Source organism: Lycium ferocissimum, chromosome 8 (genome assembly GCF_029784015.1).
Source record: "Lycium ferocissimum isolate CSIRO_LF1 chromosome 8, AGI_CSIRO_Lferr_CH_V1, whole genome shotgun sequence".
NCBI lineage: Eukaryota > Viridiplantae > Streptophyta > Magnoliopsida > Solanales > Solanaceae > Lycium > Lycium ferocissimum.
Window position 1 is genome coordinate 66,989,239 of NC_081349.1, and position 15,498 is coordinate 67,004,736.

Genomic DNA, 15,498 nt, shown 5'->3' on the forward strand with positions numbered 1-15,498 from the left:
TACCTCTCTTGGGAATAACGTGTATCAATCCTCACTTCTACATCCGCCTCATATGACGCATCACTAAACTTGCACTACATGTACTCCGGTTTAGTCCAGCTTAACCTAAAACTTTTACTCTTTAAGGTCGGTTTCCAAACCTCTTATCTATCGCCAACTCCGTCGCATGTCTCGTCAATCAATACTATGTCATTTACGGATAACATGCACAGACTTCCCTTTGACTATGTCCATTCATCCATCACCAAGGAAAATAGAAACGGGCTAAGGGCTGCTCTGTGGTGCAACCTTATCTCGCCTGCGAAGTGTTTCGAGTCTCCTTCCCCTGTTTTCACTCGGGTCTTGACTCTATCGTACATGTGCTTAATCGCTATAAAGCCACAAGTACACCTCTAGACTCCAAGCATCTCCATGAAACCTCCCTCGACACTTTGTCGTATGCATTTTTTAAGTCAATGAACACCAAATGCAAGTCTCTTTTCCTAACCCTATACTACTCCAACAACCTCCTTAAGAGATGAATGGCTTTCATGGCAGAGGACATTAATCCGAATTGATTCTCGGGAATAGACACATCCCTCCTCATCCTCGTCTCTACCACCCTCTCCAAACTTTCATAGTGTGACTTCCCTCTCCAAACTTTCATAGTGTGACTTAGTAGTTTAATAACCCGATAGTTGTTGAAATGTTTGAATCACCCTTGTTCTAGTACAACAGGATCATTGCTATCCACCTCCATTCTTCAAGCATCTTAGTCGTCCTAAAAATGACATTAAACAACCTCGTTAGCAACTCCATACCTACTTGGCCTGCACTCTTCCAAAATTTCATAGAAATCTCGTCTGGTTTGATCGCACCCCCATTTCATCATACGAACTGCCCTTGTAACCTCCTCAAATTTTATACGCCTGCAATACCCAAAATGTCGACGGCTCTCGAAGTGCTCAAAATCGCCCAACACAATATTTCTTTCCCTTTCGACATTTAAGAGTTTATGAAAGTATGTCTGCCTTCTTCGTCTAATGTGTCTTTTCCACCAGAACTTCCCCATCCTCATCTTTAATGCACCTCACTTGGTCCAAGCCGCGTGCCCTCTTCTCTCTCGCCTTGACAACTTCTTACCATGTTTGTCCTGTAATTCTTCATACAAGCATTCAAATGTTGTCGTTTTAGCCATCGTAACAGCCACCCTCACTTCCTTCTTCACAGTCTTGTACCTCTCCTTGTCCTCCTCGGTTTTGCTCTCCACTAACTTCGTATAAGCAACCTTCTTGGCTTCCACTTTCCATTGGACCTCTCCATTCCACCACTAGTCCCTCTATGTCCACCATAGTTACTCTTCGAGACCCCTAACACCTCTCTAGTTGCTTCCCTAATAAATTAGCTGTCCTAGTCCACATACTATCTGCATCACCATTGATCCCCAAGCCCCCATAGCCAACAACTTCTCCCCCAGCTCCTGAATTTTATCATTAGTCAAGCTTCCCTATTTAATCCTAGGTTGGTCATATAAAGCCCTCTTTTTCCTCCTTTTAATCTTTAGATCCATTACAAAGAGCTTATGTTCAGTTGTAAGATTCTCACTTGGGATAACCTTTAATCCTTCTAACTCTACCCCATATGTGATTGTGTAGAATTTGAGAAGAAATGACTTTTTGTATTTGAGTATGTCTTTAAATCCAACAAGAACAGGTAAATAAGTGAAAAGTCTAACTAATTAAGGGAAGATCATCAATTACAACAAAAGAAAAATTCTATTTCTACAATTACCCTAGAGAAGAAAAAATCTGAAGCACGTGTAAAACAAAACAATAGTTGGAAATATATTTTGATGAGTTTACTTTAGGTCCTATACTTTTTAGGAGTCTTCTAACCCTATAAAGATTCTTATGCAAGTAAGAAATTTATAAAACTTCTAGTGAGATTTTTACTTTTATTTTGTACAATGTTGGTTTGAGATCAATTTAAAGGGGGAACATGGACAGTGAGTATTCCATATAGCCCACCCCAACTTGTTTGGGACGGAAGCGTAGTTGTCGGTAACTGAGTCAAACAAAATATGAAAATGAAGAATTTTAGACTGGAAAGGTTTGGGCTCTTGGAAATAGAAAGCTTCTTCAATTTAAGAACAGAGGTCAAATAGATAAGGGCTGGATGAAAAAAATAAACGGCCCCTATAATGGCAGAAATAGCCTGAAAATGAAGCATGTTTTCCTTTCACGGGGCTTCGCTTCCATTTCGATACTTGCTTAGAAACATAAATTTTAGATCTATAGACAGATAGCCAAAACGAAACTTTGAATTAAGATGAAAGAGTAAAAAGTATGAGCAAATAGCAATAACTTCCAAATGGAATTTGCCAAATTTAGAAGAACGTCAGAATTCAGAATAGCATGCAATGAGTCAGAAGAATGTCTAAAAAATAGCATGCAATGAGTCAGAAGAATGTCTAATTTTTTTACAGATAAAAAACGCACAGGTATACCTATTATCAAGGATTATGGAATTCAAAACTTTCGTAATAGTATATATTCAGTTCAAGTGACCAGTCCAAAGCTCCTCAATACTAATTGTAAGCATACCATACTAGCAACTAAATCTGGTTTCTGCAATTAAGAAGGTAATAAAAACCAGTAACATCAAAAATTAAACTGTCTGCTGTATCTTTGAACAATTATGCATGAAATGTAAATCAAGCTTACCTTCATTGGGAGTTCTCTCTCTTCCCGCTTTCTATCTCGAAAATCTTCTTCCCTCCTTCGCTTCAAATCATCCTGCAATAATGCATTATTCTCTTCTGATCGTCGTCTCTCTCTCTCATCGTGTCGTGGAGAAAGTCTTTGGCTATGCCTGGCAGTACCAAAACGTCTATCAGAATCGTCATCTCTCCTGCCTGCATTAATGGATTGTGGAACCATGTGAGGAGGCAGTGGTGGAGGTGGAGGCAAATTTTGATTGAAAACCCGATCATCTGTATGAGATTTCTCTACAGACGCTTCACTATGTCGCAGCTTGCTCCTATCATCTTTGATTCTTTCATCCTTACTTAACCTATCAAAGTTCCTATCAGCAACTCTCTCCTGTACCCTTTCAATTGAGCGTTCCCTTCCATGCCGCTCTGTTGACCTATCTCTTGATTTTTCAAATGCCTCATCCCCACGAGACCTGTCAGGACGGTCCGCTCGTTCTCTGTGGTCTCTCTCATGTCTTTCACCACCCTTATCTTTTGATCTATCAAGAGGCTTTTCCGAGGCCCGGTTCATATGATCATCAGATCCATGTTTATCATAATCTGTTGGATGAAGTTTATCTGTAGCTCGTGCATCTATTAACCGCTCTCTCTCAGATGAACGAGCATCACCACAATCATTATCTCTACTGTCAATTTCACCTTTCCGGCGTTTATTGAGTCTATCAAGCTCTTCTGCGGGGATAGATCTCTTCTGTACTTTTTCGTTAGCTCTAGAAGCATCCTGCCGAGGCGAATGGACCAGACGCGATGTGGACTCCTTCTGCACATCAGAACTTTCATTGACATCATCTTTTCCAGCGGAAACCCGCAGATCAGCAGATTTAGTAGCCGAAAGTTCAGCTTTAGATTCACTTGAAAGCTCTAACGATCTCGTTGATGAAGCTGCACCTTTAGGTACAGTAGAAAACATGCTACCATTCCCTGAAACTACAGCAGAAGCATTGACATTCCCACTTGCTCTGCTCTCCGAAGGATAACCAACATCAACAGAAGCAGCTCCAGATGCTCTTCCAACAGCTTTCCCAGACTTGTCATCACTTGCAGCGTCATGCTTTTGTTGCTTTGAGAGAGATCCAGCAGGAGTAGCTCGCTTGCCTGTAGCTCTTCCCTAGAGAAAAGGGTGTATATTTATTAAGTTCAGACAAGTTGACAAAAGAGGACTGCTCAATTGAACAATGAAGAATCCATCCTTATGCACAAGATTCATCAAAAAGGAAAGCAAAGAGGTTACTTCATCCATATGACACACTAACAATATTCAGTAGAGCTGATGTCCTAACCTTGAGAAGATAAAATATCAAGTAGGAAAAAACTTTGACATGATATTGAAAAAAAACTTATATGTAAAGCCATGTTGACATTGCTTAGGTTAATTATGACCTTAATTACGTGATTAAAATAACCCCGAGTTATGTCCACCACATGTGGTGGGTGGGCCATTGGGACATGGCAACATACGCTGGTGCAAGTTGGAACTGTATTGAATTGTTAAGTGGCTGAAAGTATCAAAATGGAAGGATGGAATCAAGTCCAAGGTCGTGCCATGGCCTCGTGTCGCATGCCTAATGTGTGGGATAATGAGGGAGAGTGTCTGACGGCGGCAGTAAAGTTAGCCCCCAAAGCAAGCTCATCACATGCTCGTGGCACTAACATCAGGGCTCATGCCGCAAGCGCATCACAAGAGAGATTCCTGGGCTGACCACCCAGCGTTATGATGGTCTCGCGCCACAAGGAAGGGAAGTCCAGGCACAATTCAAGGCACACGGTGATCCTCAGCCTATAAAATACCTGGCAGCAGGGAAGGAGAAAATGGATTGAATTTTGGAAGAAGGTTTTGGAGCACTAAAGAGGGCCTCGGTCAATGCATTCAATACATCATCAAGGAGAGGCTTTTATGATTTTTGGAAAGATTTTATGGATTAAAGGCTAGCCCTAACATCAAATCCCATTGAAATTGTTAGATTTATTGAAATCTCAACACCTCAACGCTGAGATTTCTAGGGTTTGGCTCGCAAAGGTAATTCCACTACTAAAATCTTATTTATTGTGTATAATAAGCACATTAGTATTCATGGTAAGGATTTATCATTTATACATGAAATTGAGATAACTCTAGAAGTGGGTGTCCTTGACATGGAATATGATGAATAGTAAACTTGGGGTTAAATAATGAGTAGGTAATGACTCTAATAACTCCAATAAATTGACATATACCACGTAATGGGTTCAAGGACATGGATCATGGGGTTAAATGAAGGGATGGTATTTGGATGGCTTGTAGCTAATATGTGAACCCTAGTTGGGCTTATGTTTGTGTGGAAAAGAATTGATCGAATTCAACTATGATTCATGTAGATTGTATGTGGTAGCTCATATTGGAGCATTGAGCGACTCCTAAAACGTATGTTAAGGCAAAGGTAAGCTGAGGCTAACCTTTTTAACGGCTTATTTTCCAAAATGTATGATATATATGCTTTCATAAAGAGATTTGAAACGTGATAAGCTATCTAATACACTAAACGTCATAAATTCAACGTGCAGGTATTAATGCATTGTCATATGTGGTAGATAGCTCGAATATAAACATAAATTTGCTTTTATAATACACTATGAATGTGTGACTAGCCGGGTATGGCGTGTGTAGCTTGACTATTGTATGTAAGGCCATGAGTGCCATTTACTAATTGTACTTTCACCATCCTTAATGTTTAATGAGATGATATTATCATGTTATATCATGGACGCATATTTGATACTTTACTCTTGTGAGTGCTGGTGGGATGCTTTGCGTAGTACAAACTCTAAAAACGGGATACAAGGCTGAGATTTAATGTGATTAGTCGAGAGCCTGGAATTGGGCAGAGTCATCTCATGCTAGAGGTGGAAAATACTAGGGTATTTGGGAGCCTGGAGGGTATGAATACTAACAAGGAACAATGGGAATTATATATGTCCTTTGAATGTGTGTTTTCATTAAAAAGGTTATATTTTGCTTTCGGGCTTGTACTTTACTCAAGAATTATTTTAAACTATGGTTTGTATGTTTTCATCCAAAAACTATGGTTTGTATGTTTTCATCAAAAAACTATGGTTTGTATATTTTGCTTACTCAAGACTTGCTTTAAACTATGGTTTGTATATTGTGCTATAGTTATGAATGTTATTATAAATCTCGTCCCACCTTTTGACGAGAGGTTGACGACACCTACTGAGTACATAACCATACTCACGTCTCTCGTGTTTTCTCTTTCCTTCCTAAAGATAAAAGTGCTTCGGGTGACGGCATTACAAGCTAGGCACCCCCTCCATCCAATATAATTTGGTGAGCCCACGACAGATCCAGTGGAGGCGCCTTAGTTTATTCTTTAGCATAACTGGGTTAAAAGTTCCGGACTATGATCATTCTTTTTTTATTCTCGTCTTTTATTGCTTGTCATGGATGTGAGTGTCAAAACAGTAAACAAGGTTGTTTAGCTCGGTGCGAGTAGTGTGTCCGGTGCAAGTCAGGTAAGCCCGAAAATTGGGAGCGTGATATTATACTATGGAGTTAGAGTCACCAACCTACGTTTCTGCATCGATTACATTTCTTTTGAGCCGAGGGTCTATCGGAAACAGCCTCTCTATCCCATAAAGGTAGAGGTATGGTCTGCGTACATCTTACCCTCCCCAGACCCCACTTGTGGGATTATATCGGGTATGTTGTTATTTTGTTGAGGAGTCACCAAATTTTGTTTCATGATATAGCCTTCCAAGTCAAGTTTTTAATGATAACCATGGAGCGCGCAATCTACTAATTCCATGGGATACCTGCAAGCAATAGGTACCAGGTAACTCTATCCACCAAGGCTAGGACACATGGGAAGAAATCACCTAGTGTTTTTTGTCTCTGCTGGGATGTGAACCTGAGACCTTATGGTTCTCAGCCCACTTGATTGAACAGTAGGCCACATCTTTGGGTGCAAAAAGACAAGTTTTGGGATAAAAATTAGTAAAAGGAAAGAAGGTCAACTACAAGGCAACAAACTATTAAGTAGTTATGCAAAAACAGCACATTAAGAATTTAGTTCAGCTACAAACAGAAAATGTGTGTATGAATAACTGTCGAGCTAAGACAGAGATGCAGGATTAGTGAAGAAGTGAAAGAACACATCCAACACGAAAGAAACATAGATGCTCCATCAGCATGCAAGCCTTTCAAGAAAGGACTTTCATAAAGGAACAAAGCTTATGTTACTAGCTAAGCTAGGAAAAGGTTTATAATGCTTTCGGTCTCAGACCCAAAGATAGTCTCAATATCCTAGTCTGTAGCTAATCAACAGAGGTGGCTATGTGAGGTATTTAAGATCCTATGACATAATAAAAAGTGAAGTATAATACAACTATATTCAGACATAAACTACTGTAGGCTCTTTCAAGTATCAAGTACGACGATGAAAACACAATTTGACACAATCACACTTATATTCAAATAGCAGTGCCACCAGACATCCACAAAAGATGTGATGTTTCCTAAATTAACATGTATGAGATTGTATAAGAGGTAATTACAGTAGGGAAAATACCTCCTGCTCGCCAGATATCTTGGAAGCAGCTTTTAGGGTATTCTCTTCCAATGGTCTACAAGTAGATTCATCTATATGTTTTTGAATTGGAGTATCAGACTGCAGGGCAGCAGATGGCATAGATTGCCCATCCAGTCCATTAGTTGATTGACTACCTTTCTGTTTTACCTGACCTAAATCAGGTTTTGGCATAGAACTCTCTGGCCTATCCAACTTGCCATCAGCTACTCTTCCAGCCGCCACAGTTCTCCCAACAGAAGGCTCAGCTTGAGGAACACTAGGGCCACTCCCATTTGGTATTGCCACTGAATTAACAGTCGAAGACTTAGAAGCAGGTACTGCTGCAAGTTTTAGTTCTAAGTAACCCATTCCAAACTCTTCATCTGTCACCCATGATGGCTGAGGAAAAAGAAGGCAAACAAATTGCAAATATCAATCAATTAAGCCCCTGATCGACATCTATAAATACAAGGTAAATTAAACGTCAAACAGGAATAATCTCATTGCCCCAATTTTTTTGGTGATGTTTCACTGAACACAGGGTTTAAGAAAGAAAAGAAGACTGCCAGACATACCCATATCCCATGAAGTTACATCAAGTCCTAACAATAGCATGTCACTAAAAGCAGCATAGGAACGTAAAGTGGACGGTATCTAAATATAAATAGTGCTAAGCTTTTGCGACAAATTGGGACGAAATAAGTAATATTTCAGCTCAGGCTTTCACCAGCCAATGCCATCCTACCCTCCACAAGAAAAAGGAAAAACGATAAGAAAGAAAGAATAAATAAATAACCACAACATCAGGTGAAACAGAAGAGCCAAAAAAACTCAAGTTTATAGGAACTCTTAATAAACCATATCATATGGTTTTTGACTGTTGTAGTCAGGCAATCACCGCTCCAGAATCACTTAAAAACTACGATCAAGTTTCATTCCTAGATTTACCTTTCTGGATGCCAAAGCTGCAGCAACCCCTGTAGCCAATACTTTGAGATCCTCTCTTTCATCAGATTTAATTTTGGCAACCTAGAATAAGACCAAAGAATAAAAGCAAAAAACTATGAGCCTGAGATTTTTTTTTCTGAAGATACAATCCTGTATTTACAATCAAGTATACCCTCTTCTCAAGGTTTATTCCACTCTTCCGAGTAACTGGAAAGACACTGGAGATCTTTGTCAATAAAATAAGAGCATTTCTGATTTCCATGTACTCAGTTGATTCCAGACACTGTATGAGCAACCTCGTGATTCTTTGACTCCACTTCCAGTGTACCTTAAGTAGAATTGCAAGCATTAAGTAATAAGGTAAGCAAAGCGTGTTTAACACTAAGGAAACAAGAATGACAGATGGGGTTAAAGAAATCAAGCATCATAACTTTTTTGTATCACACAATAGGAGGAAAGGTGGAAGTCACAAAGAAAATCTAATATATAAAACAAAGCAACCAAGAAAATTATGAAGGGAAAGAGAAGTAGAGGAAAGAGAGAAAAGGAGGACCAGATCATGAAATACAGGACACCTTGAATAATTTTTTTTTTTTTTTTGAAGAAAATAAGTGTTGTGAGGTAAATTCAATCACAAATTTACGTGTAAACTAGGATGATAATCCATACTGTTTGTGAACCCCTCATTTTCTGCTGCTGAGAAATACTCCTGAGGAGAAAATCTTTGCAAGTGAAGTGATTCTCCAAATTATCACAATAAGGCCAAGTAAGCAACTGAGCTCGGTTTATACCCCACAAATTCGTACTGCACTCATGCTTTCCCACTGTATGTTTATGAATGTCACCGACTAACCTTAATAAATTGGCCATATGTAACACGCTGGCTGTTTGGATATCTGTAATAGACGGCAAATCCAGGCATGTTTCCACACTCGCGTTCATAAATTGATTCATCACCCTTCAATTTAAAATTTAAAAAGTTTAAAACGGTAGCTAGTATATCTGGGCGTTATTAGAACTACCAGTGAAACCACTACTTCAATCCATTGAAGGTATCTTGTATAAGAGAAGTACTGAAGAGTACCTTCCAATAATAAGCAGTCTTCAATGTCTCGTATAAAAATCTTCCTAGTCGACCTACTTCATACTCAGTGCAACAACAGATCATGGGTTGTAACGTCTTACATATCAAAACGTCTATGTGGTTCACAGTGTTAAAGAAGGGCGTTCCAAGGGAATGAAGAGTATTAACAAACACGGCGCAATACACAGCGTCTGGCATACTGAATGTACAGCGTGGAAATATACACCGCTGAAGGAATTCCATGTTGATCTTTAAAGTATCAGGACAGGAACTCAGCCATGTATCCTTTTCACGAGTCAGGCGTCTACGAACAGACGTAACATGCTCTTCATGTCTCTGAAGCTCCATAGTCAACCGATCTAGAGACTCTTGAATTCTTTCTTTATCTTTTTTCCTTTTTGTGATTGCAGAACTTGAATTATCAGAAAGTTCTTCCAGAGCTTTAAGAGCAGCATGCTGCTTCGCAATTTCAGACTCGTAACGGGATCTAGGAACATGAAGATCATATAGTGTGAGACCCCAAAAGGTGGCATACAAGTCTGCGGACAAGCTATTCCAGGCTTTTGAAGGCAACATTGTTCTGATGGTATCAAGAAGATCTGTCCATCTACAATAAAGATAAAAGGCTGAATTAGAGTAAGCAGCCAAACAGAAGAAAATAATACTGAAATTAACTGTAGAAGCAGGAAAAGAAGATTCTATGCAACAAACACTACATGTGACATATTTAAATAATAACATTCTCTAACTACTAGAGCTTGAGGGTCAGAAAGTATTACGAGATAGGTTTCCGAGAAGAACCAAGATCAAGGAGTAAGTAAGCAGATGAGTCTGAGCTTTCAGACTCCTTTTCAGCGTTGGCTGCGCTCACTGCTTCATCACTATCTGAAGGCCAAAAGACATCTGAATTTCTCTGACACCTGAAGAGCCTCATAACAGGCCGATAAATCAAAAATGCTACCTGAGGAGGTAAAACATAGCATGTGTTTTAGGAAATACTGAAGCATATTACTTACAATGCAGTGAAAAAGCTAGAACAGAGAAGCCCTAGAGAAAACATAAAAGGAGACAATTTGGATGGGAAGCTTTGCTGCTATGAATTTTTTGAAGGTTCCTCACTGCCACAAATTACAATGTAGACTCTGCCACTTCGGCAGGCGCCTCTTGAAAGGGCAATGGAGGTCGCCAGCCTCTTTGCACCTGTTCGGATATACATCGAAAGAGTTCTGGATTTGAATAAAAACTCAATAACAACTCATTTCAAATCTTATTTTGGGTTCTTTCTATAACCAAGAAATCCCCGAGAGCTAGCTAGCGCACAGTTCGAAACTCAGTGGATAATGGGCTCACCCCTATACCCTTCTCTACTTAAATACCCGGCATTCCGCTGCAGAGCGAACTCATAATGCGCTTAACCAACATATCATGTGTTGCCCCTAAGAGAGAACCAAAGTTGGTTGTGCGGGTGGGGTGGGGGGCTCTTATTTTGGCTTTTCAAATGACAATTATGTCCTTTACATTTATAAATTTGAAATGCCCTCTTAAATCTAAATGTCTCCAGTCACATGGAACCCAGACTTCAACAAATTTATTGAAAGAAGAATCACATGAAACACAAGAAAAGTCGGAAAACACCTATAGAAAATGGGACAACCTCAGGATCAAGATGATACACATGTACAAGTTCATCCAGAGTCGGAATAAGAACAGCATAGGCAGCCGTTGGAGTCACCGCACTGGACAAAAATTCCACATACTGAAGAAGGGCTCCATGACACCTATCAAACTGTTCACTGACCATTTTAATATATGGAACTTCCGCATTTATAACTACCCTGCAAAGCAAAATGCAAAGATTAAAAGAATCAATTAATGCAGTTGTTGAAACAAGTAATAAAGGAATCTGTATTCAATTGCAAGAAGTAGCTCCAGGCTCTTGATTGGATCTCGATCAATAGAAAATCGAAATCAAATTGGATGAATCCAAAAAAAAACTGCATCAACTCCCTTGAAGTGAAGGCAGCAACACCATCCTTCCCGATGTGTAGAATATTCAGCATCTTTCCTCTAGGAGTCAGGGAAAGAAGTTGGACTTGATTCACAGGAAAATATTTATACTCTTCATAAATACATGCTTCGTCTTTTGGTTGGGGCATTTTCCTAGGACACATTCAGTAAAGGTATATGCTTACACAGAACGATGTTGAGCAATGAGTAGCAAAAGTGGAATTGCCAACTTTGGTTCATCTTTTGGGAGCAAAGCATCTCTCAGCCTGTTAGTCGATTTAATCAATGCCTGCAAGAAGAGCCACATTTTTTTTTTTTTTTTGAGAATGGTAAAGCAGTATTATAAATATAAGATGCCAACACAAGCTGTGTAGTCACCCAGACCAAAAGTGATTAGGATCTATGTTGCTCGAACTCTCCAAATATTGCCGCACCCGTGTCGGATTCTCCAAAAATGCACTACTTTTGGAGTATCAGACACGCACCCATCAACATTTTGAAGAATCTGTGCAACATAGATTACAATAGGAAGATATAAGAAGAGCCACATTTTAGGACACTCAAAGACAAATTAGGATGCTAAAGGCCAGGTTAGAGATCTACAGCTGGCGCACTTCCAGGTGTAAGAGGAATCACAAATGAATTGCAAAACTTTATGTTAAAGATTTTGTAAAACTGCACTTCCTCGAGAAAAAAATAAAGAAAATACAACGTCAGAAAGACACCTCAAGCAAAACTAAGATTTTTTCCTTCTTTTTTGTTAATTGCCAAATTACTTCACGAAGTTCAGTTTGATAGATATGTATGTACCCAAGGCTTTTTAATGATATATTGTAGCTATTCTTGGGTAAATGTTTGAATTGGGGAAAAACCACAAATTGATGTAAATATATTATTTATATTTATCTTTTTCTTTTGATTGGTACATTATTTATGTTTATCTTTTTTTTGAAAATGGATTATTTATGTTTATCTATTAATAACAAATAAATAAAACTTATCTTATACTCCCGTCCCACTTTACGTGAATGTGTTTGACTAAAGAAACAAAAGAAGATTTTTTAAGATAAAGATAAATATATGTGAAGTACCAACATTGCCCTTACTACCAACAACTAAATGAGTGGTGGTAAGAGTTTCACATGTCTTTTCATTTTTTCTCCATTAGTGAAAAAATGAGTCTTTATCTAAGTGGGTTCAAACAAGTCATGTAGGGGATGTTTGGTTTGTGGAATAAGGTTTAACAACCACGAGATAAAATAAGGGTATTTTTATCCCGCGTATGGTTGAGTTTTTAATCCAGGATTAGCAAACCCAAGATTATTTTTTCCATAATTGTGGTATTATTTTATACCATACACGACATGTTATAATAATCTCGGGACTACTAATCTCGAGATAAAACACCAAACGACAATGATGCCCTTCTCAAAAATTCTTCACCGAAGTCCTTTAAAAGTTGAGGTTAAAATTGAAAATAAAAGTTTTATCCTAATTTATCTAGGGCCAAACCAGCCACATGTTTTCTTGTACACCCCGTATATCCCATTTTTAGTCCAATCAACCAAGCATCTACCAATAAAAATATATCTATTAAGTAATGACGTCATTATTTAATCACGGTATTATAATCCCGATATCATAATCCCATTATAGCTTGTTCGTACCAAACAACCCTTAAGGGCAAAATCGGGATGCTAATTTTAAATAATTTTCAAATAGAGAAGGATATCATTCTTTTCTGGACAGACTTAAAAAGGAGAAGTGTGTCACACAAAGCATGAAAGAGAGTGTTAGATATAAATTTTATCTAGCATATCCTTTAGTCGATATACAAATTGATTAGTTAGTTAAAGTTTTTGACTAGTTTGAGGCAGTATGTACATTCTAGTTACGCATTGTTTGTTTGATCTAGGAGTTCCAATTGTAAAGAAGTTCGCCCTCCATAAAAAGGACGCTACTGTATTATGTTTGGAACAGACTTAAATAATATGAATTAATTTGCTATTAGCACCCCTCATTCTGCTGAATGATATGAATTAATTTAATATTTATACCCTCTCTCTCTCTCTTCCTTCCCTTTCTTCTGCTATTCCTCTTTCTCTCTCTTTTTGTTAATCTCTCTTCTCTTGCATTCTCCAATACCTCCCTATCTTCTCCCATTTCTCCCTTCTAGTCCTCCATCACGAAGGAAGGGAGAGAAACAAATCAGAAGATGGAGCACTCACGTTTCAAAATATTTAAACTGCACAATGAATGATCAAAATCAATAAGATTATCAAACGTTTACTCCAACACAGAAAGGTTTCAAAGCTACTGGTACTTGCATATGCAAAAGCGAAAATCAATATGGAAATGAACACCTTTCCAAACCAATTCATATTGTAAGACATTTATTTGAAAACTGTCATGCTCCAGCGCCATTGCAGATTCAAGTAAACACTTCCAAAAAACAAATTTCTGAAAACTTCTCTGCAACTAAAATGACACTTTCTAACGCACCTTATTGTTCCGCGTTATGCCAAATGAGGTGGCCTGGTAGCGTAGAGTGTCACTTCCAGCCATGGCATCCAATTGTTCCTCTGTCATATTCTCTGTATAGTGTACATTAGCCATTTGCTGAATGAGCTCCTGCAGATTATCAACAGAACTCCAGAAGAGGTGAGTTTTCATCCGAAAGAACCAATTCACATGTCACAAATGAAAATAATAAAATAAAATCTGTACCTGCATGAAAACAAGCTCAATACCATTTCCTTTCTTCAACTGATTAACAAGATACTGAAAAAGGCCCCTCAATTCCATTGACGGGTATTTTTTGCACCTGGAAGATTTACCAATGATTATAGATAATGACTAACACTCAAGCTATGCAAGAATGTAACATGGTATTAGGTTGAGATCATTCCCTCTTGTATTAGATGGTCATAATAAACAAGAGCTACGCACAGAAAAATGTCTAACATTTGCAAACATGGTATAACTTCATTTCAACTGCCAAGCATCGACATGTAAACAAAGAATCTAACTCAACTTGACGCACAAGCTAGGTTGAGCTAGATCGATTCTAAAAAAGGAGCACCCCCTGGCATATAAGAAAGTAGATAATCAGCATTCTCAAGGGTGAGACCTAACAGAATGCTGATTATGTACTTTCTTAGATGTAGCAAGAATCCAACTGCTCTGTCACAAAAGACACAGAATCACTTTTTTTTTTTTTTTTTTTTTTTTTTTTTGAGAAGGTAACATATTGTATATATTTATATAAACAGCACCTGAGGCTGAGCTGAAACCATATTTACAAGTGAAAGAAAAAAACCGCTTCAGAAACCTAACAAAAAACAAGGGTGTCTATCATTGAAGCAATATCTCCTATATATCTCTGATTGGACCAAAAGCAAAAGAGTCTAATGCAATCCAACTTGATCTTCTGAAATGAATTGCTACTATCATCAAAACATCTGGAATTCCGATCTTTCCAGATTGTCCACCAAATACAAGCTGGGACAATCCTCCATCTATCTCTGTATATCAATCCTGCTCCTGCTTCTTCCCAGCTAAACAAGACTTCAATAATCTTCTTTGGCATTGTCCAAACAATGCCTCTAAGGCTAATGAAGATCTTCCATAATAGTAAACCGGTCTCATTTTATTTAGGAGCAACAGTTCATAATGCATCAATAATTATATCCATATTATAGCCAATTTTCCACCTTCTGCGTGGCTCTTCCGCCGTCACTAACTACAAGCAATTCTTTTTTTTAATTTATGACAAGGGAACCCGCAGCCGCTACCCTTCGGGTGCGCACACAGGGTAAACTAAAAGCAATTTAGCATTGGCAGTACACTTATTTCTTCGGAATTTTGTAATTAGAATTTTTATATGCAACACCCTCCTAAAGGGTTCAATGGTTAGAAAAGATCTATGTTGCTCAAATACGGGTACGGATACCCGATACGGGTGTGAATCTAGAGGTTGACTTCGTCATCACATGAATTTTGGGATTTGGTGGTATGGACTTGAATATGGATAGGGGTGCTAGGATATGGCTAATACATATGTAACAATAATATACATGACAACTAGTTATTTAAGATTGTTGAAAAGTAACTTTTTTTCGATTAACAAGATGATTTAAATCCAT

At 38.3% G+C, this 15,498-nt stretch overlaps 1 protein-coding gene across 5 annotated transcripts in view; it reads right to left on the reverse strand.

Annotated features, from left to right (window-relative positions):
• Positions 1 to 15,498, reverse strand: part of LOC132068840 (THO complex subunit 2) — a 61,115-nt gene that overhangs the window by 4,652 nt on the left and 40,965 nt on the right. Inside the window, exons 20-31 of one of the 5 annotated variants that reach the window (XM_059462583.1) lie at positions 14,081 to 14,177; positions 13,856 to 13,984; positions 11,539 to 11,642; positions 11,001 to 11,181; positions 10,126 to 10,307; positions 9,347 to 9,953; positions 9,116 to 9,220; positions 8,435 to 8,590; positions 8,263 to 8,343; positions 7,470 to 7,713; positions 7,315 to 7,385; positions 2,703 to 3,860 (exon numbers count right to left, since the gene is read on the reverse strand). In XM_059462583.1, the coding sequence (XP_059318566.1) occupies positions 2,703 to 3,860; positions 7,315 to 7,385; positions 7,470 to 7,713; positions 8,263 to 8,343; positions 8,435 to 8,590; positions 9,116 to 9,220; positions 9,347 to 9,953; positions 10,126 to 10,307; positions 11,001 to 11,181; positions 11,539 to 11,642; positions 13,856 to 13,984; positions 14,081 to 14,177 (3,115 nt within the window). Of the gene's footprint in view, positions 1 to 2,472; positions 2,607 to 2,702; positions 3,861 to 7,314; positions 7,714 to 8,262; positions 8,344 to 8,434; positions 8,591 to 9,115; positions 9,221 to 9,346; positions 9,954 to 10,125; positions 10,308 to 11,000; positions 11,182 to 11,538; positions 11,643 to 13,855; positions 13,985 to 14,080; positions 14,178 to 15,498 lie in introns of those variants that run through there. The other 4 variants (XM_059462584.1, XM_059462586.1, XM_059462581.1 and 1 more) reach the window with 4 other exon arrangements.